This window comes from Neopsephotus bourkii, unplaced genomic scaffold (assembly GCF_033783945.1).
Source record: "Neopsephotus bourkii isolate Nb327-2 ecotype Australia unplaced genomic scaffold, CSIRO-AGI_Nbou_v1 NB_1373, whole genome shotgun sequence".
In the NCBI taxonomy this organism is placed as follows: Eukaryota; Metazoa; Chordata; class Aves; order Psittaciformes; family Psittacidae; genus Neopsephotus; species Neopsephotus bourkii.
In genome coordinates, this window is record NW_026901852.1 from 2,314,148 (window position 1) to 2,335,322 (window position 21,175).

The window sequence follows — 21,175 nt, forward strand, 5'->3', positions numbered from 1 at the left end:
CTGCCTGCTTGCTGTTCATCTGCAATAAAAGTCAGGGAGAGAGAGAAGCTGCTAAACTGTAAAAGGACCAATCCCCACTACCAGAGAAACTGTCTGGGGTTTGTGCTCTTTTAATTCTTGCTTATTCCTATTTATTCTTTGCTCTTCTCTTATACTTACAGCCATGAAATCCCAGCCAAGATGCTTCCAGAGACTGGAACTGGCCTACCTCTACCCTTCCCTCCCTCCAAGCTGCAGATTGCTTCTACAAACCAGAGCCTGCATTTCAGCCATCACCACTGACTTCTGTGCTGGTTTTCTTCTAGCCAGAGCATCTGTAGCAGGAGGAGGTGGGCGCTGAGCTGCAAGGCTGGCTCTGTGGTTAGAGCTGTGCCCAAGGGGCTGATGTGCAGCAAAACCCGCTTGACATCTTGTTCTGAACACCAAACACTGGCACTACAAAAACTTCACAGTGAGCACAGGGCCAACGAGGGAAAAGGAAGGCAGGCGTGAAGGAGCGGGGGACACACACCTCACAGAGCCTCGCACGGGGGAAGAACAGGACTTCACACGCTCTTCATTATTCCTAAAGCATGGCTCCAGCACTGCTGTTCTGGCAAGTGCAGAGCTTTCCTAAAGAGCGCTTCCAGCTAGGGGCACCAGGAACTTGTTTCCCTTCACGGATTCAAGACAGGGTTCCTAACAAAGCAATCAAATCACAGAAACACCGGAGGAGTTAAGTTCAGATGTTCATTTCCCATAAACAAACCCAAAAAACCTGTGGCTATTTTTGGGGCAGGTTTCAAAATGTGACACCCTCTGAAGCGACAACCATTTTTCGTTGGGGGGGTTTCTGTTTGCCAACGAGGCTTTCCAAAACAGTGGCACAAAAACTCCCCATAAAGAATTTCAGTCTTCCAGTGGTTTCAGCAGGTCCCGGTTGGCATTTCCAGGCCTCTCCCCTCGGAGCAATAGGAACAGATCCTCTTTTTGCAGTTTTATCACACAACACTGTTGACACTCAACGTCCTAGGGATAAAGGCAGCAGTGAGCTCCAGCTCTCACATGGCAGCCAGCATCCTCCACTGAAAGCCGTGGTAGTTCTTTGCTTGACAGACTGGCCTTTCCAGAGCCCCCCCAACATGGATCAGCGCCGCAGCCTGAGGAAGAAGGCGTGCTTGCACTCCTTGCTGTCCAAGGGGTAGTATTTGTCATAAAAGTCCAAAATGTACTCTTCGGTCTTAAATCCAAACTTCTGGTAGAGCAGCATAGCAGGGTTGCTTGCAGAGACGTGAAGGGTTACGTCTTTGCCCATGCAGGTCTGCCAAGGGAGGAGAAGGGGGAGAAAAGAAAGAAGTATCACAGCAACAGAATGAGACAGCCTCTGGGGGAATGCGGAGGTGAAGAGATTCATCAGTTCAGGTATTCAGGTTACTGAGGAAACGTGAGAAAACTGCAGGCCCCAACACAGAAGTTACCACACATAGCAACAGCAGAGGGAGCGCTGCTGTTCCTCCGCTCCTTTGTTTCTGGGAAGTGTGGAATCCCCGACGATGAAAGCAGGCATTTGGATTATAATTTGTCAGCTTTCCATTGTCAATTGCTAAGTAATTGTTAATTAAAAGCAACCTCAGAGCACAGCAAAGGTCTCTAATACTTATTAACAATGGCCTGCAGAAAAGGCAACACATGCCAGAGGATCAGGCGCCCCACTCCTCCCCGTCAGCAGAGCCGAGCTCTGGGACCAGCACACCTCTGGGCTGTCACGCTGGAATTCCTGTCTATCCCACCCAGCTCCTCTCCCATCCTTCAGGGCACAGCAGTCCTGAGAAGGCAGGGAACTCAGTTCAGACGGCAAATGGCACAGCTAAAGTTACCTACAAGATCCCAGATTACTCTAACCAGCAGCTCTCTGATAAAGATGCCGGTATAATAAAGCTTTCCTGCTTTCATCTAGTGTTTTAATAGCATTCTATGTACACTATTATAAGCCTACGTGGGAACAGCACCACCCCTTAGGAAATTTCCAAGGCAGATCATTTAAAGGGAGGGCTCTCATAGGGATTTAATGGGGGGAATATAATCAGGAGGCCATTTTGGGGAAGGGAAGTTGGAACGAGATCATTAAGATGCAGTCTGGTTCTCTGGGCCAGATGCATTAGAGGATAACTTCTTACAACAAACTCATCATCAAGGCACCATTTGCAACAACACATTTTCTGTTAGATTATGCTGCTCCTAAGAATTCATCCCCAAACTCAGCACACTGATCCAAAAAGACAATCACAGTCATAGAAAACTTTTAGGTTAGATAAGACCTTCAAGATCATCCAGCTCAACTGCTCCCCAGCACTGCCAAGGCCACCACTAACCCATGGCACTAAGGGCCTCCTCTACACGGTTTGTGAACCCTTCTAGGAATGGTGATTCCAGCACTGCCCTGGGCAGCCTGTTCCAATGCCTGACTGCCCTTTGGGGAAGGAATTGTTCCCAATATCCAGCCTAAACCTCCCCTGGTGCAGCTGGAGGCCGTTTCCTCTTCTTGTGTCCCTTGTTCCTTGGGAGAGGAGACTGACCCCCACCTCACTACAACCTCCTTTCAGGTATTCAGAGTATCCCAACAGTGTATGACAGTGACTCTTGCTACAGAGGGCAGACCCCAGTGTTAGCCCAAGCAGGCTGCGAAGCATCACCTGCAATCTGCAGGTCAAGGAACAAATGGTCAGAAGAACCATTTCTTCTCCTCCATGACTAAAAGCCTTCTACCACTGACAAACAGTTGACAATGGAAAAATAAACCTAGTGTGACCTGTCATTGCGAGTGAGCCTCATCAGCCTCAAACCTGCCTGGCCCTCTCCTCAACATAGAATAGTTAGGGCTGGAAAGGACCTGAAGATCATCCAGTTCCAACCCCCCTGGTAACTTTATGCTATGTACCTGCAAGCAGAATCAGGTTCATTGGCTGTGATATGCCCTACAAAAAGCTGTGATGATTTTCTGTAGCTCGCTTGCCAGCACATCCCAACTCTGCTGGAGAGGCATGATCCAGCTGCTGGATCCCTGCAAACCTTGGCACGTTGCTTGTGCCTGTTCTCACTAGGTGTTGACACCTCACATCAACAGACGACAGTTGAGGGAGATTTACTTAAACACTTTACACAGGGATGCTTGGGAAACTTAAGGGCTGAATTTAAAGCAGATTGGTTCATGCGCTGCATCAGCACATAGAGCAAAGAGAGGTGGACACTGCAGAGAGATGTATAGGAGTGGGCCAGAAGAGCCACCTGCAGTGGAATCTGCTTTTCCAAGGTACAGATCACTGTTCCCAAGGCTTTGCCAGCACTCCCTACCTCTCTCCAGCCAAATGAGTCTGAGGAAAAACAGTTTGAATGGCGAGTTAATGCTAGTGCAGCTCATCTGGAGTAAAACAAGTTAAGAAATGTTTCGTATCGGCAGCTCTGCCAAGACTGTTCAGGGAGTGGTGAAGCTGTGGGTCCTGAAGAGGCACAGTTTGGCTGCAAACAGGACATATGTCTGCATCCTTACTGAGAATTAAGCTGGATTTCCTGCTATTTAATTCAAGAAAGTGACTGGAATTAAGGCCACCTGAATAACAGTATTCACACAGAGATTTAATGAAGTTTAACTACTTTAATTCCACCTGTTCAGTGAGCTCCGACTAATTTTCCCAAGTATCCCAATGGAACAAAGCCCAGTACAAGCCAGTTTGAACAAATTTGAATGAGGTTGCAAACACTTATTCTTTATCTTCAATGGAGCTGGATTTGAACCAGGATATTGAAAACGAAAGAGAATGATTAAGATCAGTAAGTGATTTAATGCAACGGCCCTGGTCATGGAATAAACATCCAGGTGCAGCCAAGAAAGCTGCAATAGCTTCTAACTGAACCTCCCCCTATGATCTCATTTTCTCCTTTAAGCCCCAAATTTATGGTATTACTGTTATGAGAACTGTTGAGCACTGAAGAACACAAAGCTAACCCCAACAGTCAAAGCCTACAGCATCTCACTAGCTCCCAGGACCTGACCAGTATGGTTACTCTATTAAATACACTGTAGTTTCTATTTTGAAGTGATTTCTCCCCACAGGACATGGGCTGCTGACAATGTGTGCAATGTAAGCAGAGGAAGGGCAAGGGGAAGAGCCAGAAGGGAAGAACACAACACTACCTACTCTAATATTTGCATGTGTGCACACAAGGAAGGAGGGAGAGCCAGTTCTCTAGCAGAAACATGGGACTTTTTCATTACCTGAATAAGATGGTAAATCATGAAGGTTGCAATCCCAGCTCTTCTCCACTCAGGGTGAACAAACAGAAAAGAGATGTAAGCTTCGTTGTATTTCACATCTGGCACCATAAAGCCAAAGGCAATGATCACTTTCTTGTAAAGGACGACAACACTGAAGTCTGGGTACTGCAGGCATTCTGACAAATCGATTCCTATGGAGAGAGAAACAGCAGGTGGAAGCACTGCAAACCAAAAGTGTCACACTCGCATGGAAATTCAGGAGTGTAAGGCCTTTTAGAAACACTCACTTGATCCCTTCCTTTCACCTTAATTTCAAAGCTCTGATATTGAGAGATGCTTCAGCAAAACACACGGGCAAAATGAGACCTGCTTACTAGTGGGGATTCTTGCACAGAGAAACTAAACAGAGCTGATTTTCCTCCCAAACAACTCGAGGATGAAACTAAAAACTCAAAAGCACCTTCTCTCAAGCAGTATGGCTTAAAACAAAGATCACACGATCGCAGCATCCAGCTCATCTTCCTGGCTTTGTATTGTGAGCTGTATCAGCAGGCTCTGCTAAGGACCCGGTTCCAAATATGCACCTGGATAAAGGTACTCGCATGTGCAAATGTTTGCTGGATTGGGTCCTAGCAAGCTTGTGCCTCTTGCCTGGGGCTCTTAAAGGCTGCAGTAAGATTAATGATAGGGGTTTGGTTCTCCATTTCACCTGGGCTGGGTCAGCACCAGGTTGATGTACACGACTCCTGTGCCAGCTGCCGAGGACCTGCCTGCAGACAAGCAAAGGGGGCTGGTTTAGAGTGCATCAGCCTGATGCACTGGGTGAACCATCCTGTTCCTCCTGCAAACTCCCTCCAGATGCAGCAGATGTGAAACTGGGCTTCAGCTTTGGTAGCACAACCGCCTAAGGTAACCTGGCCTTGATCTTTTGCTGCCTCCTGTTGTGCACACTCAGCTGTTTGTGGAGCTGCACTGTGAACCTGACCACAGCTTTCTATGCTATCAGAAGAGATAGCAGCCTGGCAGCACTCACACAGCATGTCAAGGCCAAGCAGTGCAGTTCAAGGCACAGAAGACTGCTCTGTAATTTGTGTGGACAGGCCCTAAATGAGCTGCTCCAAGAATGTTAGTTTCAGCCTCAAATTGGCCATCACAGATCTATTTGGGATAACAAAGCAGCACAGTGTGTTTTCCAGTAATGTTTATTATCACTCCTGATGAGAGGCAAGGCTCCATAAGGCACCAGGCACAAACAAGGGAGTAAGCTGGGAGAAGTGAGTGGGAGGAATCGATTGGCAATAAGGAGCCGTGTTAATTATCTCAAGGCTGCAATTGACTGTGAAGTGCCTCACAGCATGTCTGAACAGGAACACTGCATTGCCCTGAGCACAATGGCGTCTATGGAATGGTGCCGTCCCCTCAGCACGCGGTTATTCCTGTCGGAAGATGCTTAGCTCAGTATGGTTTACCACTCATCTGCTGGGGAGATGGTTCCCGTTAGGGCATGAAGGCACAAGATACCGTGAGAGACAAGGGGGAATCTTGCTTCACATCAGCTCATTTGCAGTAACTACCTGCAAACTTGTTTCTGCCTTGTGAGAAACAAGAGCAGCTCTGACAGGAAGGATTAGGGCAGGCGGAAGGACTGAGGCCTGGGCTCACCACACCTGGTGAAGCACCCAAAACTTAAGAATTCGGTCCATTACAGCATCACTTTTAGAAGGCAACTGAGCGCACCTAAGGAGTCATTTACTGACCACAGCATCCCCAAGCACACATGCTTTGCATGCCTAAACTTAGGTGGAATTACAGCTATTTCTCTGAACAGTGCTTGCTGCATATCCCACCCCCCTCATTTGTACCAGCCCCTTGTGGAGCTAAACCCTTTGTATCCACAAAGGCACTGTGCTTTATCTCCTGAAGTATCAACCTCCTCACTCACCTCTCCTGCTAAAACACAACCAAGGTGCAATAAATCATGTAATCCCAGCCTCAGAGAACGTACACCATGGAAGAGATCCCGATTCCCGTTTGAAGGCTGATGGGAGTGCCAGCTTCTGATTTAATGATGAACAGTTCACAGTCAGGTGGAACACACCCACGCTTCTTACACGAAATAAAACAGGGTGAGTCCTGAAGAGCTTAATGAAGGTGCAACCCAACTTGGCCAGAACTTCAAATGCATTATCAGGAGAGGAGAGACTATGACAAAGGGGTTCAGCCTCCATTGGGACTGCAAGCGAGCTCCTAAAAGCTTGTGGAAGGGAAGGGACTCCTCCTTATCTCCCCCACAATGGTACAATTTGGACAGTGAGTAGCACAAAGAGCGCCCATCCTGACTGCAGCAGGAGCACTGCTGAACTACAAGCCCTGTTGAATCACTATCTGCTGAATCAAAACACAAAGCAAACAGTTACTTGGAAGAAAGGTGTGTGCTGTTTGTACCCGGCTTTCCTAATTAGTCTGCCGTGCTGTTTGCTGATCAGAAGCTGATCCATGCAGTACATGAACATCACCATTATTATTTCAGGAGTAAAGACTGCAGCCTCATAACTGCCCCCATAAAGGGCAGACACTGTCCCCAAAGAGCCTAAGTTCAAGAAATGACACACAAAAAATCGATACCCAAGCTTTCCCTTACCTTGCAAGTACTGAGGCTTGAAGAAATAAAGGACACCACAATAAAGCCTGCAGTTTGAAGTGCAATTCCTAAATTTCATTCCAACATATCCAGCTTATGGTTGCTAGGAAGAAACTTTCTCATGAAGCTAATGAGCAGTAGATCTCTGGTATAAAACTGGTTACTTCAGCCCCAATTGTTTCACTGGATGTCTAGTTTTCCTAACTGACTACTCCTGTAGCCATCAACAGTGTTACCCAAAACAACCTATTTCTTCAAGTGCTCTGCTAATTCGGGCCTAATTGCCCAGTTCTAAACGATCTCAAAAGACAAAGACACCAAGCCCATGTCTCCATCTCGGCTGCATTCCTAGGACATCAGATAATGGTTTTCTAAGAACGGAGCCAGACACCAACTGAAGCAAAAAGGAGCCCAAGAATACTTCTTTTGGGAAAAAAACCACTTCCTTCTTTGAAAGCCAAGCACTGAAGGAATCTTACCAGGCCAGAAGAATTCATGGCACATGGAGTTTATAGTGGGGATGTGATTAGGGCGAACGTAGCAGTAATCCACGGGTGCTTCTGGCTCAGCCTTCCAGTTGAGATCATTCCTGTGCGGATACGCCCGGATTTCTGCCAGCAGCCGGAGTTTTGGGGGCTTTGTCTCATAATCACGCCTGCCAGTAACATGAAAAGCAAACACAAAACATGAGTGAGCAACAGAAACTGCCGTTGAATGGGTTCTGCCCATGAAATACTTCCTGACACGCTCAACTAGGAACAAAAGAATAGATTCTTCGTTCAACTGGGAAAACAGCACCCAGCTCAGCAAAACCACCCTTGTGTCAGAGGCCAGGACATGTTTTGGATTGCAGCAAGCCAAGCCAGCCTCCCCTAACAGGCAGGAGCAAGGAAATCGTGGTTCTGACCCAAAAGCAGGTGCAACTTGCACTGCAAGACTTCTGTGACTCCCTCTCTGCCCTGCATCTGTTCTCTTTTGGAGATTCCCCTTCCCAGTGCAGAGCCAGCTCGAATCCTCAGCTAAACCAACCACTGCCCCTTCAGGGTTATGACTGGCTGTATATGGATGAGCAAGGAGCACTGGCCAAGGTGTCCCCCTCTGTGGGCTGCTGGTTCACAAGCCAAGAGCAAATTCAGACTCAACCTCTGACCACCTGTACCTGATGTAAGGTTTCAGCACACGGGATGTGTAAGGACTGACGATGCTGTGGTCTGTCAGCAGGTCCTCCGAGCCTACCAGTCGATACAGGAACTTTGTGGTCTGCTGTCGATAGCCCTTCATGGCAGGCAGCATTGTCTGTATGTACAAAAACAATGCAGAACATCTCAGGAACATCAGTCAATGACTTAACATAGGAGACACATCAACAGAGGGGGTATAAGGGCCTCTCAATGTGACCGGATGGACTGGAGCCACAGCATGATGGTCCCACCTCAGAAGATTACGCTTGGTACTCTTGGATTCAGCACCCAAACCTATGAGCCACACACATCACTCAGAAAGGCACTGCAAGTGATCTTCCTCCTGTATCACATGAAAGATCAACTGCTTCTTTGAGTGCTTCCAGGCCTCCACCATCAGTGTTTGGGCAGGGCTGGAGTACAAAGACATAGACATTTGTGGTGCTGACACTGACAGACGGTTGTGCTGTACGAGCATGTCCCAAGAAGAAAAGGGCTTGTGACAGCATTGGTGGGGACACAGCCTCAGGTCAAAATGAGTCTTGTTCATAACCCTTTTCACTTTGGGAGTCAGATAACCTCAAGGCGACACTGTTACCTGTCAGTGCCAAAAGCTCACTTAGATTTGGAAAAGCTCACCTGGTATCTGTCCAAGATCCTGAAGTCCTGGCTAGTAGTTCTGTACGTTGCTTGCCCTACTGGGGACCTGGAAAGACCTCCTTCTTTGGCTCCATAAATCCCGTCAACCAAGAGCAACGCAGCATTCACAACCTGGTCCAAGTCAAAGAGTGGCAGCCCTCTTTCCCTCTTGGCCTGCCTGACTAACAGCTTGCGCCTCAGTCTCCGGGCCTCCGGGGTCATGCTCATGGCATTGGGGCAGGCTTCCAGTCTCTTCAGCAGCAGCTTTTCCTCATAGATGCTAACAGAGGTATGCTTGGGAGCTCTGGGTTTAGCATCCTTCTCCAGCTGCGGCTTCCTCTTGTCTCGTCCCCTCACCTGCAGCGATGAGTTTGACTCTTCAGGATCTTCACTGTCGCCTTCCATCCTCTCTGTTTTCTCTTCCTCACTCTCCACCTCTTGCTTGATTTGTTCAACTGTCTTCACTTTTTTCCTACTTGCTAGCACAGTGCCAGCGCCGCCTGTCCCACTGGGAGGGGGCACGTACTCTATTCCTGGGTCTATGACCCCATCTCCTTCCATCTCCTCATCATCTGTTCAACAGAGAAAAACAACCCAGGTTAAAAATGTAAATATCAAAGCCCCATTTCAAAAAGGCTGTTACAAGACATTCCACGGAATGGTTAGGGCTGGACCTTAAAGAGCATCTATTTCCTCTCTACTAAGGAGAAACAATGCAGGTTTACACAACACACTCCATATGTAGTAGTGTATGTACAAGTATATGGTGGTCTACAGACTTCTGGCCCTCCTGATTTTGGACAGGAGACACCACTGGGAGGCCGATTTCAGGTCACCTCCTCCTAAGGTGTCTTGCAGTTTGGCATCTGAAAACAGCACTTCTGAGCTGCAAGGCAAGGCTCTCAGACAAACATTGACCTGTTGACAATTCCTGAAGACTGGGGATCAAATGGTCCAGCTGGTGAGATGTATCTTCAGCAAGCATAACCTGGACAAGTTCTGCTTAATCTGAAGGAACAATCCAAAGCTACTGAAGCACAGGATTTGTCCCACTACAGAGCCTGACTATTCTTCCTTCCATTCATCCTTCCATCCATCACTTCCACAAAGAAGTGCTTTATTCTCTACCAACTGGATTGAGGTCTGGATCCTTAAGGAGCAAACAGCATTCAGCCTGCATCACTGCTTTGCAACCCATCTAGAATCCAACATCTGTTAATTGGGATGCTCGAACTTATAACATTACTGGAACTACTGCCATGAGAATAACAGTCACAGCAGGGATGGACAGGGAGGCAGCTTGCCCAGAGAAGCTGTGGCTGCCCCATCCCTGGCAGCGTTCAAGGCCAGGTTGGACACAGGGGCTTGGAGCAACCTGGTCTAGTGGAAGGTGTCCCTGCTTGTGTCAGGGGATTGGAACTGGGTGAGCTTTAAGGTCCCTTCCAATCCAAACCAGTCTGGGATTCTGTGATTATTAAACTAAACCCAAGGCATCTCTTACCGTGAAACAGAGCCTGTGGTGGCATGACATCTGGGATCAGATCTGCTTCCGAGAGAAGGCTGGGAGTTGCTGAATGTGAGGCCGGGGTGCCAGGAGCAGAGAAGTCCAGAGATGGGGAAGGAGAAGGGCTTGTCAGAGGAGTGCGATCAGAGGAGCTCAAGGAGGAGAAGTCAATCACTTCTCCTTTCTCCAGGACGATATCGGGACGACGGCCTCTACTAGAGAATTTAACCGGAGTGGAAGAGGTACTCCGGTCCAAGAAGCCAGCTGCCTCCTTCTGGGCTCTCCGAATTTCCTTGGCTTCCTGAGTGCGGGATCTCTTCTCCTTCAGCTCCATGGCTGACTCAACTGGATTGCGGCTTACCCGCTTCCTGAGTCCTTCCACCGTAATGATGGGATCCAGAGGTGGCTTGGAAGCTGCTAAAGAAGTAGTTTGCTTATTATAGCAGACACTGAGCTCCTGAAGCCACTGCATGCATTCTACACGGTCAGAAAAACACAATCACTACAAATCTTAGAGGATGCATTTTCAGTGTATCCAAGAAATTCGCTCTGGGACACACAAGATAAAACCAATGCACCACTAAAGCCTCATTAAAGCCCCCATCTTGCTCCTCTGCACAGAAGGGGATTTGCACCTAGTGACTAAGATAAAAAACCCTCCCCAGGTAAAGGGGAGCAGAGAAGTTGGAGATGTCAGCTAAACCTCTTCACTAGGGACTGTAGTGACAGGACAAGGGGTAATGGGTTCAAACTTAAACAGGGGAAGTTTAGATTGGATATAAGGAGGAAATTCTTTCCTGTTAGGGTGGTGAGGCACTGGAATGTGTTGCCCAAGGAAGCTGTGAATGCTTCATCCCTGGCAGTGTTCGAGGCCAGGTTGGACGAGGCCTTGGGTGATATGGTTCAGAGCGAGGTGTCCCTGCCCATGGCAGGGGGGTTGGAGCTTGATGATCTTGAGGTCCTTTCCTATTCTATGATTCTATGATTCTAAAACAAAAACCCTGCACAGATCTCCAAACCCTGTAAATCACCTATTACAATGCAGAAGGCTAATCAAATTTAACAGCCTTCTCACACTACAGTATATGCACCATAGTCTCCTTAAGTCTACTGTTAGAGCACAGTGAAATTAAGAAACTGACCATGCACACAGACACATGGGTTTAAGTAAGCTTTTCTCATGCCTTCCAGCTCTGTCAGCTCTGGCTCAGACAGGACCCTACACACCATCAGGGCAAGATGTTACCTTTTGCCTTCAGCGCAGATGCAGACAGCTTCTCTCCTTCAGGTTTCATTGTCGGGGGTTTATTATGAACCAGTTTCCACCATCCAGGTTCTCCAAATTCCTGTGCCCCTGAGCGGAAAAACAAGGGGCTCCCAACAGAGAGACAGCCAGCAACTGTGCTCCACCATGTTGAGGTCTTTTTCCTATGGTGGGAGAGAGGAAAACAAGCGTTAGGTCCCCACTTGTCACTCTGCTTTCATCCTGAAGCCTCCTCCTTCACCAAGATGGTAACAGTGCAATTATTGTTTTGTGAATGAGCTGCCATGCGCCAAGCCTACAGAAGAGAGATCCACGCTGCCACCAGAGCCCCAGCAGCCAAAGCTGATTACACCCTCACTTATCCCTCCCAAAAAAAACCCTGTGGTTGGTGGGACACATCCCTGGCAGTGTTCAAGGCCAGGTTGGATGGGACTTGGAGCAACCTGGTCTAGTGGAAGGTGTCCTTGCCCATGGCAGGGGATTGGAACTGGATGAGCTTTAAGGTCCCTTCCAACCCAAACCATCCTATAAACAATCTATGTGACTGGCAGCCACAGTTTGTGCAACCTGTGCCAGGGTCTCACCACCCTCACAGGGGAGATCTTATTCCTGATGTCTCATCTCAGTCTCCCCTCTGTCAGGTTAAACCCATTCCCCCTTGTCCTGTCCCTACAGGCCCTTGTCAAAAACCCCTCTCCAGATTTCTTACCAGCCCCTTTAGGCACTGGAAGCTGCTTTAAGGTGTCCTCAGAGCCTTCTCTTCCCCAGGCTGAACAAGCCCAGCTTTCTAAGCCTTTCACTCTGCAGGACCACATACTCTACTGGGTATCTGAGCACCTTTTGTTCCTCTAAGTGCTGACGAAGATGTTGTTTAGGGAGGAAGTGAAAAGAAACATTAAAAAATTGCCCCTATAGCCAATAACAGAGGTAACCTCTCAGATACTGGAGAGCTGCGTTCATGGTGTACAGTCTAAACCCATATTTGCATAGGGTCTTGGGATTCCTTCTTGTCTTTGCACATCACCACTGGGGAAACCATCAGTACCAGGCTAGGCTGAGCTGAGCAAGTATTCACTGCTGTGAGCATTGCAATTACACATCTTGGGGTACCAACCTTAAAATGTGGGAGATTAAACTCAGGTGCCCCAGATAACTGTCTGAACTGTTCCAGTAAGTCTGGATAAGCTGTTCTGGATAAGCATGTGTTAAACATGCCAAAAAAGCGAAGCATTGAATGCCTCGAACCTCTACACATGGTTCAGCTGTCCCTGTTCCACCAGTGGCTTGTCCAGGAAAGTGGGAAAACTATGGCTGAGGCCAATAATCGCTTCGTCTGAACTTTAATCAGAGCAAGGAGTGCTCAGTCACCAGGGCAGGTCTCAAAAGGCTGCAGCAAACCCTGCGAGGGGATAACTCCCTAGGTGAGGGACAAGGGGCCTTCAGCTGCCTTCCTGCCAGGGTCCCCCTGGCTTCCAGCAGGGACAAGTACTAACATTTATGAGAACAGAGCAAGGAGGCACAGACAAGCAATGAAAGCAAGCCAATGAGCCAATCCAGTTAAGGACAAAGGCCAGAACTTACAAAAGAGAAATCCCTGGGGAGGAAAAGAAGCTGTGAAGTCAGTCACAGACCACTAGTTCATCCGATTCCAACCCCGTGCCACAGCCAGGTACACCTTCCGCTAGACCAGGCTGCTCCAAGACCCATCCAACCTGGCCTTGAACACTGCCAGGGATGGGGCAGCCACAGCTTCTCTGGGCACCCTGTGCCAGGGCCTCAGCACCCTCACAGGGAAGAATTTCCGCCTAATGTCTCATCTAAATCTCCCCTGTGGCAGGTTAAAGCCATTCCCCATAAGCTACCTGAATGAAGATAAGAATATATGTACTTACATTGTTTTTATATGACATTCTTGGTGTTGTTTTGCCTCACTACACTATGCTTATTCTTTCTCAAGAGTACCCCTTATGCCTACATTCAGGTTCTCAGTGTTAAATCCTCCAGTCTCCCCACCAGTGAGGCTCAACAGAGACATCACCAAATTCACCACGATACTTGTCTATCTGCATAACATGTTTTAATTCCTTTGGCTCACCAACCAGACCTTCAGGAAACACCACATCTTTACCTGTTCCCTAGTAAGAAAGTCCAGTGTTTCTCAATAAAAGCACAAATATCTTCTTTCCATCTGAAGTACCCCTGACGGCCCGTTCCTTCCAGTGACAGATTGTACATCGCCAGCATGACAACCTGGAACAGAAAGCGTTGGACACAAGTGAAAATCGTCCCTGCTTTGCATTCTGAATGGCCCCCCGGAGCCGCCACACACACACAGATCTCTGCTCCCTCATTTATAAATGACTTTTGCAACATCTCACAAGCAACTCCTGCAATTCATCTTCCTCCCGCTTTCATGTTGCCCATTCTCGTCTTTCTATTGTTAGATGCACATTCCCCCCCGAGATTTCTGCATCCCAAGGGAATAACAAGCTGCCCAGTTATGCAGGTTTATACTGAGATCCAAGCTTTTGCAGTGGTTGTATAAATGAATTATATCACAACTGGGGCCTGTACGGAAAAGTCCTTCCAAAAAAGGGTCACAAGTAATCCCACTACCTAATCCATCAGGAACACAGTGACAGTGCTCTCTCTAGATACTAACTATTACATTTCAAACTGGACAGACTTTAAACTCTCTGTAAAATTACATATCTGCTTATTTTTCAGGGTATTGAAAGAATTTGGTTTGTCTCCAGGTGATCTTCATTGAACACAATCCATTTACACCTCAGTTCGTGTGCTTCACAACCAAATTTAGCCAGAACTATTGAACACCTAAACTACAGGGCAGGTCTAAAAAGTATCACATCTTTTTACGTAAATTCATGAGGGCCAATTTAAAATTACCCAACTTACCCAATTTATTTGAATACAAATAAAATCAGCTAGGATTTAAGCTGACAGAGGGGAGGTTTAGATGAGACATTAGGAAGAAATTCTTCCCTGTGAGGGTGCTGAGGCCCTGGCACAGGGTGCCCAGAGAAGCTGTGGCTGCCCCATCCCTGGCAGTGTTCAAGGCTGGGTTGGACACAGGGGCTTGGAGCAACCAGGTCTAGTGGAAGGTGTCCCTGCCTGTGGCAGGGGGTTGGAATTGGATGAGCTCTAAGGTCCCTTTCAACCCAAACCAGTCTGGGATTATATGGTCTTTCAACCATTACACAGCTATAGTGGACACTTTTTCCAGCAGGGACTTAATCCTCGCTGTCAAAGAAGCCTGAATGTGTTTTCTCAAGGAAATGGGTTTTCCCACAGTGGGCCATAGCCTTCTGGAATGCATTGCTGAAGATGCCAAAATGAGGAAATACAGACAGCTTTAATGTCCCCTGTACTCTAGTTCTGCCTTGTAACCCCTTTTAGTTTGATAACTGTTTACCTAGGATTTTGGAGTTTCTTTTTTGTTTTTTCTTCTTAATTCAGGTGGGACACGTTCTAAGGACTTCACAAACCACTCTCTCCAAATGGCCAAAAATAAGGTTCTGTAGAGGCCACATACTATGAAAACCAAATAAATCCAGAAATCACTGTCCCCATTACTTCAGGTAAATTGATTTGGTGACTTCCCTCAATTTAACATACTTGGAAGCAGCAGCAGCTCTGGCTGCTGGAAGCCTAAAGAGACAGTTGCTTCACTAGTCAATGTTCTTCTTCACCCATTTTGATTTTGTCCAACCCTTCCTCCCCATGCCACTCCAAAGAGACTGCTCCTCCAGTGCCCTGCTTAGAGCCCCATGACCTGCATCAGCGTACCCAAAGGGCGGCTGCTGATAATGCAAATTTGATTGCTCAGGTATTTAAGTGACTGAAACACCAAATTTCAGTGAGGACTGTTGCTAGTAAGCAGCCCAGTTGGGGATTTGTGTTGAGGGAGCTGGCAAGCTTTCTGTTTGTACATTGCTACCTCACTAGTTTTACATTTGCTCATATACACAAAAAGCTGTTCATGCCCTGCAGCCAAACTGCATTCACTTTGCTTTCCCAAACCTGCCTGAAGCCATGAATTCATGAATAACATAAGGAGGAAGGAAAATAAGAACAAGGCATGCGGCTTGTATGATTATCCTGCCATTTACCTGCCAAATGCCCAAGTTCTAATACGCAGACAATCCTTAGCTAATTCATTGCTGAAGTTCATTCACATGTCTCACTATTACCTATACCTGGAGCCTCTTTTTCTAGGTAGCACATACACAACAAACATCAATTTTACAATGTCCTGTGGTTGTTCTGCCGGCACAAATGTTTTACTCACTTGTTGCCACGTTAACCTCAGCCGTTCAAATTGCTCCTTCCCATCTTCTGAGCAATCGGAGCAAGTGAATCTGAAAAAGTTATCTCCTTTGAGGTAGCTGAGCTGTTCTCTCAGTTGACCTAAAATGAACAGGCAAAAAATCAGTTTCTCGGCCCTTTTACAGAAAGAAGTGCTCCAAAGGAGATCTGGATTGCCTACATCAGGCAGAAAAGAACTTTTTTCTTCCAGAGACCCAGACTGTTCACAGGAAGCATCAGAACTCACTATGATGGATTCATTTCACAGCCACAGCAGCCAGCAGCAACCAACTGAAAAACACAGGCATCAAAAAAGGGGCATTCTACTTAACATCTCAATGCAGGTACAAAGCCAAGGATCTCCTTGTTTCTGATGCATTTCTTTTTCCTGCTTCCCCAAGATAGCCTAGATGTGCCATCCCTGAAGACATTGAAGGGCAGGCTGGATGTGTTTCTGAGCAACCTGATCTAGTTGAAGATGTCCCTGGTCATTGCAGGGGGGCTGGACTAGAGGAGTTTTGAAGGTCCCTTCCAACACAAACCATTCTATGATTCTACATATGTCAATAAATAACTGTTTTTCCCCTTTGCTTTAAAAAAAATAAAAGCTGACCTGTTAAAAACAGTATGTGAGCACAAAGGCTATCAGAACATACAAGCATTATCTTCCATGTCATCTTTCCAGTCACTGCTATGCGTCTTCACAGCTCTCTCAGACTGAGAGCCAAAAGAACAGCCCAACTTTATCAGGAAACATTTTCTCTTTACTGCAGTTGATATGTGAGATCCCAAATCAGCAGAGAACTTCAGCACATGCCTTGCTGTGTAAAGCTAACCCTGCCAACCCCACACACCCAAAGGTACAGGTATTAATTCAGTGTTTCTGCAGTAGAGCAAAAACCACCATCTCAATCAGGACTTTCTCTAACAGGATGAAAAACTCCTTTACTGTACAACGGCATCAGACAGAGCATTTGTAATACACAGATGCTCTGCTTTCATAGTGAATTGCAGAACCTGACAACCAGAGTTGCGCCTATGTCTGATGGGGGGGGTGGGGGGAAGCCCTCACTGAGTAGATTAACAAAAGTTCCACATGGCAATTAAACATAAAAGCGATTATTTGTCTGAGCATGGTGGTGATGCTCACAAGTGACAACTGACACCTGAACAATTAGCAAAGAGAACAGTATTTCCCTTCTCCAGCTCCTTTACTTGGCACATTTGTATCTAGTTACCCCTGCTCTGCGATTGGCATTTTCTGCTCTTTGGATTTGTTCCACAGCAACAAGAGAGAGGAACGCTTTTGCAAAATAAAACAAAATGAGTGTCAAATCAAGTGCTCCAATGCCACTTTTAATGCTCCTTTTATTAATACATTTCAAGTTAGTATCTCCCTTTAACTGCATACTATCTTAATAGTACAATGCTGGTTTCACTACATTAACTTCTAAACATTCACTAACACCCCTTGAGAGGAGACTTTTACAACTGTGACTGTTGGCAAACTCTAAGGTGACAAACAGGACAGCTCTGACTTAACTGCAAGGCAGGTACCTCCTGAAGAGTTTGCTATTTCTAGCCACAAATAAGCCAACCAACAACCAAAAAACAATGAAACCAACCCCAAACCACCACAAACCCCAGCCAGCACATACCCATATCCCACTTTTGCAGCTAATAATAGACCTGATAATCCAGAATTTACAAAGTCAAGTCAGGTCTGTCACGTTCCTAGTTCCTAACAGCATGTATCTTATGTCAAGCAGCAGCAGCAGAGGGATCAAGTTCTGCAGTTTGCTCCAAGTGCCTCCCAGAGTGACCTGCTACAGGCTGGACACACTTCTGTGAAAGCTAGCTTAAATTCACAATATCAGGAAACCGTTAAGGTTGAGATTTAGCCATATGCTCCACAGATGTGACAAACTGACCAGAAAAAGCATACAAAACAAACAAGCAAACAAACAAAAAACAACTAACCCCATCCCAAAGCCCTTTTAAAGCCCTTTTCCCCTACAGAGCTTCACAGCAGGGCTCACTATCTGAGTAAGCAGAGGCCAAGTTCCTGGGCTAAAGTTCCCTAAACACACCATTGGGAAGTCTGTGGAGGGCGTGCATGTTTCTGAAGCCCTACACTTGTTCTTTAGTAATTAAAGACAATCCCATTTCTTTACATGGAATGCCAGCTCTTGACATGCATGCAGTTAATGGGTTGAAGTGCCTAACACACATGGCTTGGCTGGCATCAGGCTGGAAGGGCTCCATGCAATGCCAAGAGAGCCTTTCTCAGAATAATAGCTGTCTTGTTGCCCCCTTTAGGCACTGAAAGCTGCTGTAAGGTGTCCCTGGAGCCTTCCCTTTTCCAGGCTGAACCAGCCCAGCTCTCTCAGCCTGTCTGCAGAGCAGAGGTGCTCCAGCCCTCAGAGCATCTCCATGGCCTCCTCTGGATTTGCTTCATCAGCTCCACATCCCTCTTGTGTTGTTGCCCCAGAGCTGGACACAGGACAGCAGGGGAGGTCTCACCAGAGCAGAGCACAGGGGGAGAACCCCCTCCCTTAACCTGCTGGTCATGCTCTCCAGATGCAGCCCAGGATACGGTTGGTTTCTGGGCTGCAAGGGTACACTGCAGAACACTGTTTTCCTTCAACATCAGATGAAATACAGCTAAACAAAGGATGCCCCATAAAACAGGTATGCAGGACACCGTGCAAACAACCAACACAGCAATGAAAGCAACGCGACACAAAACAATGGGCAAGCTTACTTGCTGGTATCCACTTCTGGCACTTCTCACAGTAATAGGACATCTCCTCCATCCAGGACGTGTCACCTTCATCGCTGTTCAAGGAATCCCCACTCTGGTCGTGTGATAAATCCACTGAGGCCTGGTCCTCAGACTCAACAATCAGGAGAGTCTCCCCTTCCACCTCACCTTCCTCCAGGCCCTCTGAGGTGGAGGTCCTGGTGGCTTCATCATCATGACGGCTCAGCAGCCCACTCATGTGGACATTATTAGCCATCCTAGATGGTGTTTGTGGGGAGGAATAACTTCTTGTTATGCGTTGACAAGTACACCCACACTGGATGCGCCAGCAGTCTCCACAGTCAAAGTGCCAATGACAAAGGAAAAGTTCTGTGACCACACTATAGCTTCTGGGAGTAAATTATAACCTATACAAAAAAACCCAGTCTTCCACAGATTACCTCTCCTTGCTGAAATACTTGCAAGTACTTATATTGCAGTGATCCCCAAACATCTTTAATCAAACCCCTAAGGACTCAGGGCTGCGCCTATGACTGCCGGGACCCTTTTTCAACCAGGGCCTTGTCTCTTTCTTCCATAAGCTGCTTTGTCAAAGCAATCTGCTCTTCTAGGAGGCGAATATTCTCCTTTTTCTGGTGTTGACGCTCAAGATCTTGGAGAACTCCGCGGTGCAGCCTCTGCAAACACAAGGGACAGGGTTTATCACAGCCTGTTGGATGCTGAATGCGATTAACCCCCACGCAGGCTCTAACCCCTCCTTCAGGTTCACCATGCTATACTGCCTTTGCAAGTCCTCTGCCACCACCTGTAGCCACAGCCACTTAACAGTGTTTGAATGTGAAACTACAGGAGGCGATACCCAATACCTATCAGCTAATGGTATTAGACCAAAGAGTGCTTTATTGTCCTCATTTCAGATGGGTGGGTATACCAAGTGGTAAAGCTATCGAGTAAATAGATGCTATGCACCTGTAATCCCCATGCCATGCAGGATGGACATGTTCTATAAACCCCTGTTACCTCTGCCCTAAATCTTCACCAACTCAAGCTGATCTCCTCAGAGCTTCTCCTCTGCCTGGAGACGATTCTGTGGCAAAGTGGAAACTACCTTAAGAAAAACTGCCATGTGGCTTCATCTGCTTCTTCCTGCACATGCCTCAGTCTTAACAAAAGCACAGAATAGTTAGGGTTGGAAGGGACCTTAACATCATCAAGTTCCAACCCCCAGTACCTTCCAAATGCCTCGTAAACTCTTGCTGCACGGCTGATAAAAGTCCCACAACCTGCTTACGCCAAGCTCGTGAGAAAACAAAGCACTGCAATAAAAAAATATCCCCTTTACCCAAAGTGCTGATTAAAAATGACCTGTGCAATACAGACCATCAATATTCAAACCAGTGGGTAAGCGCCCCAATGAGTGTTGAAAGCTCTAAAATCCCAGCTGCTCTTTGCTTTATCCACAGGGTGCCCAGAGAAGATGTGGCTGCCCCATCCCTGGCAGTGTTCAAGGCCAGGTTGGATGGGGCTTGGAGCAAGCTGGTCCAGTGGAAGATGTCCCTGCCTGTGGTAAGGGGCTGGAACTGGATGAGCTTTAAGGTCCCTCCTAAACCAGTCTATGGTTCTATGAAGCCGCCCCACCAAGCCCATCAGCCTCACCCTGGCGTTCCCAACCTCCCAAGGGACCGCTTGCCACAACGAGAGAGCGTGGAAAGGGCAAATGCCAACGCAGGAAATGGCGGGGAAGGAGCAGTTCGTGGACAGCGAAACGCCGGGGGCGAGCTCCGGCAGGGCCCCGCGCTGAGGTAAAGGCCGAGCAGGTCCCAGTGTGAGCAGCGCCTCAGGAAGGGCCTAACCCCCACCGCGTTCAGGCGCGAGCAGGGGCACATGCACGTGAGGGGCCGGGGCGTGGCTTAACGCAGAAGGAGGCGTGGCTTGCGCAATGGGGCGTGGCTCCGTCACACACCTCAGGTCCGGGTGCCAGGTGAGGGGGCGTGGTTAGCCCCAAAGGGGCGTGGCCTGGCCTGCGGGTGGACGCGGAGGTGTCCCCGCTTCTTGTCCCCCCCCCCCACCGGGCCGCGCACTCACCTCCTGCTCCCGCCGCTGCTGGATGTGCACGGCCACCACGGTGCCGGCGGAGAGCAGCACGGAGACGGCCAGCACCGCTCGGGACCTCCGCGACATCGCGGGCGAACCGCCCCGCTGCCTGCTACTCGCCGCGGCGGGAAGGCCCGGCGCGGAGCACTGAGGGGGGGTGAGAGGAGGCGCCCCAGCCGAGCGCCGAGCCAGGCCAGAGCAATCGACCGCCGCTGAGCGGCTGGGACGGGCGGGGGCGCCGGAGCCGCGCCCCGGGGCGGGGTTGGTGGGAGGTGGCAGAACCGAGCGGTTGCGTCGCACGTGGAGAGGGCCCTGCGGTCCGCGGCCTCCCGGTTGGGGCTGTGGGGCTGTCGCTGGCCACCCCCAGGCCCATGGTGGAAGCAGGTCGCGGCCTGCTGCCGTAGGGCTGAGGTGGCTCCGGGTCGGGGGTCCATCGTTGGAGATGTGCCTGCTCATAGCAGGGGTTGGATCTGGATGGGCTTGGAAGAGCGCTTCCAACCCAAACCAGCC

The 21,175-nt window shown here is 48.3% G+C and overlaps 2 protein-coding genes across 3 annotated transcripts; both read right to left on the reverse strand.

Annotated features, from left to right (window-relative positions):
- Positions 1–824: 824 nt before the first annotated feature.
- On the reverse strand, positions 825–18,827 carry KAT14 (lysine acetyltransferase 14). 2 transcript variants are annotated; one of them, XM_061367081.1, is made up of 10 exons: positions 18,572–18,827; positions 15,791–15,909; positions 13,610–13,731; positions 11,464–11,645; positions 10,215–10,631; positions 8,714–9,285; positions 8,053–8,189; positions 7,373–7,548; positions 4,253–4,443; positions 825–1,300 (listed from the first exon to the last, which is right to left on the reverse strand). In XM_061367081.1, the coding sequence occupies exons 1-10, from the start codon at positions 18,825–18,827 to the stop codon at positions 1,127–1,129; spliced, it is 2,346 nt and encodes a 781-aa protein (XP_061223065.1). In that variant the 3' UTR covers positions 825–1,126. The 2 variants fall into 2 exon arrangements, with proteins under 2 accessions (XP_061223065.1, XP_061223064.1); XM_061367080.1 differs by having other exon boundaries at positions 10,215–10,634.
- Positions 18,828–19,098: 271 nt separating this feature from the next.
- LOC133219642 (protein PET117 homolog, mitochondrial) lies at positions 19,099–20,827 on the reverse strand. Its single transcript, XM_061367093.1, has 2 exons — positions 20,657–20,827; positions 19,099–19,248 (listed from the first exon to the last, which is right to left on the reverse strand). Exons 1-2 carry the CDS (start codon positions 20,750–20,752, stop codon positions 19,099–19,101), a joined length of 246 nt encoding a protein of 81 aa, XP_061223077.1. The 5' UTR covers positions 20,753–20,827.
- Between the last annotated feature and the right edge of the window lie 348 nt (positions 20,828–21,175).

Excerpts from the sequence above, each read along its gene's own strand:
- LOC133219642 (XM_061367093.1), bottom strand. The coding sequence starts at position 20,752 with ATGTCGCGGAGGTCCCGAGCGGTGCTGGCCGTCTCCGTGCTGCTCTCC. Across the intron at positions 19,249-20,656 it reads AGCAGCGGCGGGAGCAGGAG|AGGCTGCACCGCGGAGTTCT; the intron begins GTGAGTGCGCGG and ends TTGTGTTTGCAG.
- KAT14 (XM_061367080.1), bottom strand. The coding sequence starts at position 18,827 with ATGGCTAATAATGTCCACATGAGTGGGCTGCTGAGCCGTCATGATGAT. Across the intron at positions 8,190-8,713 it reads GGATCTTGGACAGATACCAG|ACAATGCTGCCTGCCATGAA; the intron begins GTGAGCTTTTCC and ends TTGTACATACAG. Across the intron at positions 4,444-7,372 it reads CCATGAATTCTTCTGGCCTG|GAATCGATTTGTCAGAATGC; the intron begins GTAAGATTCCTT and ends CTCTCTCCATAG.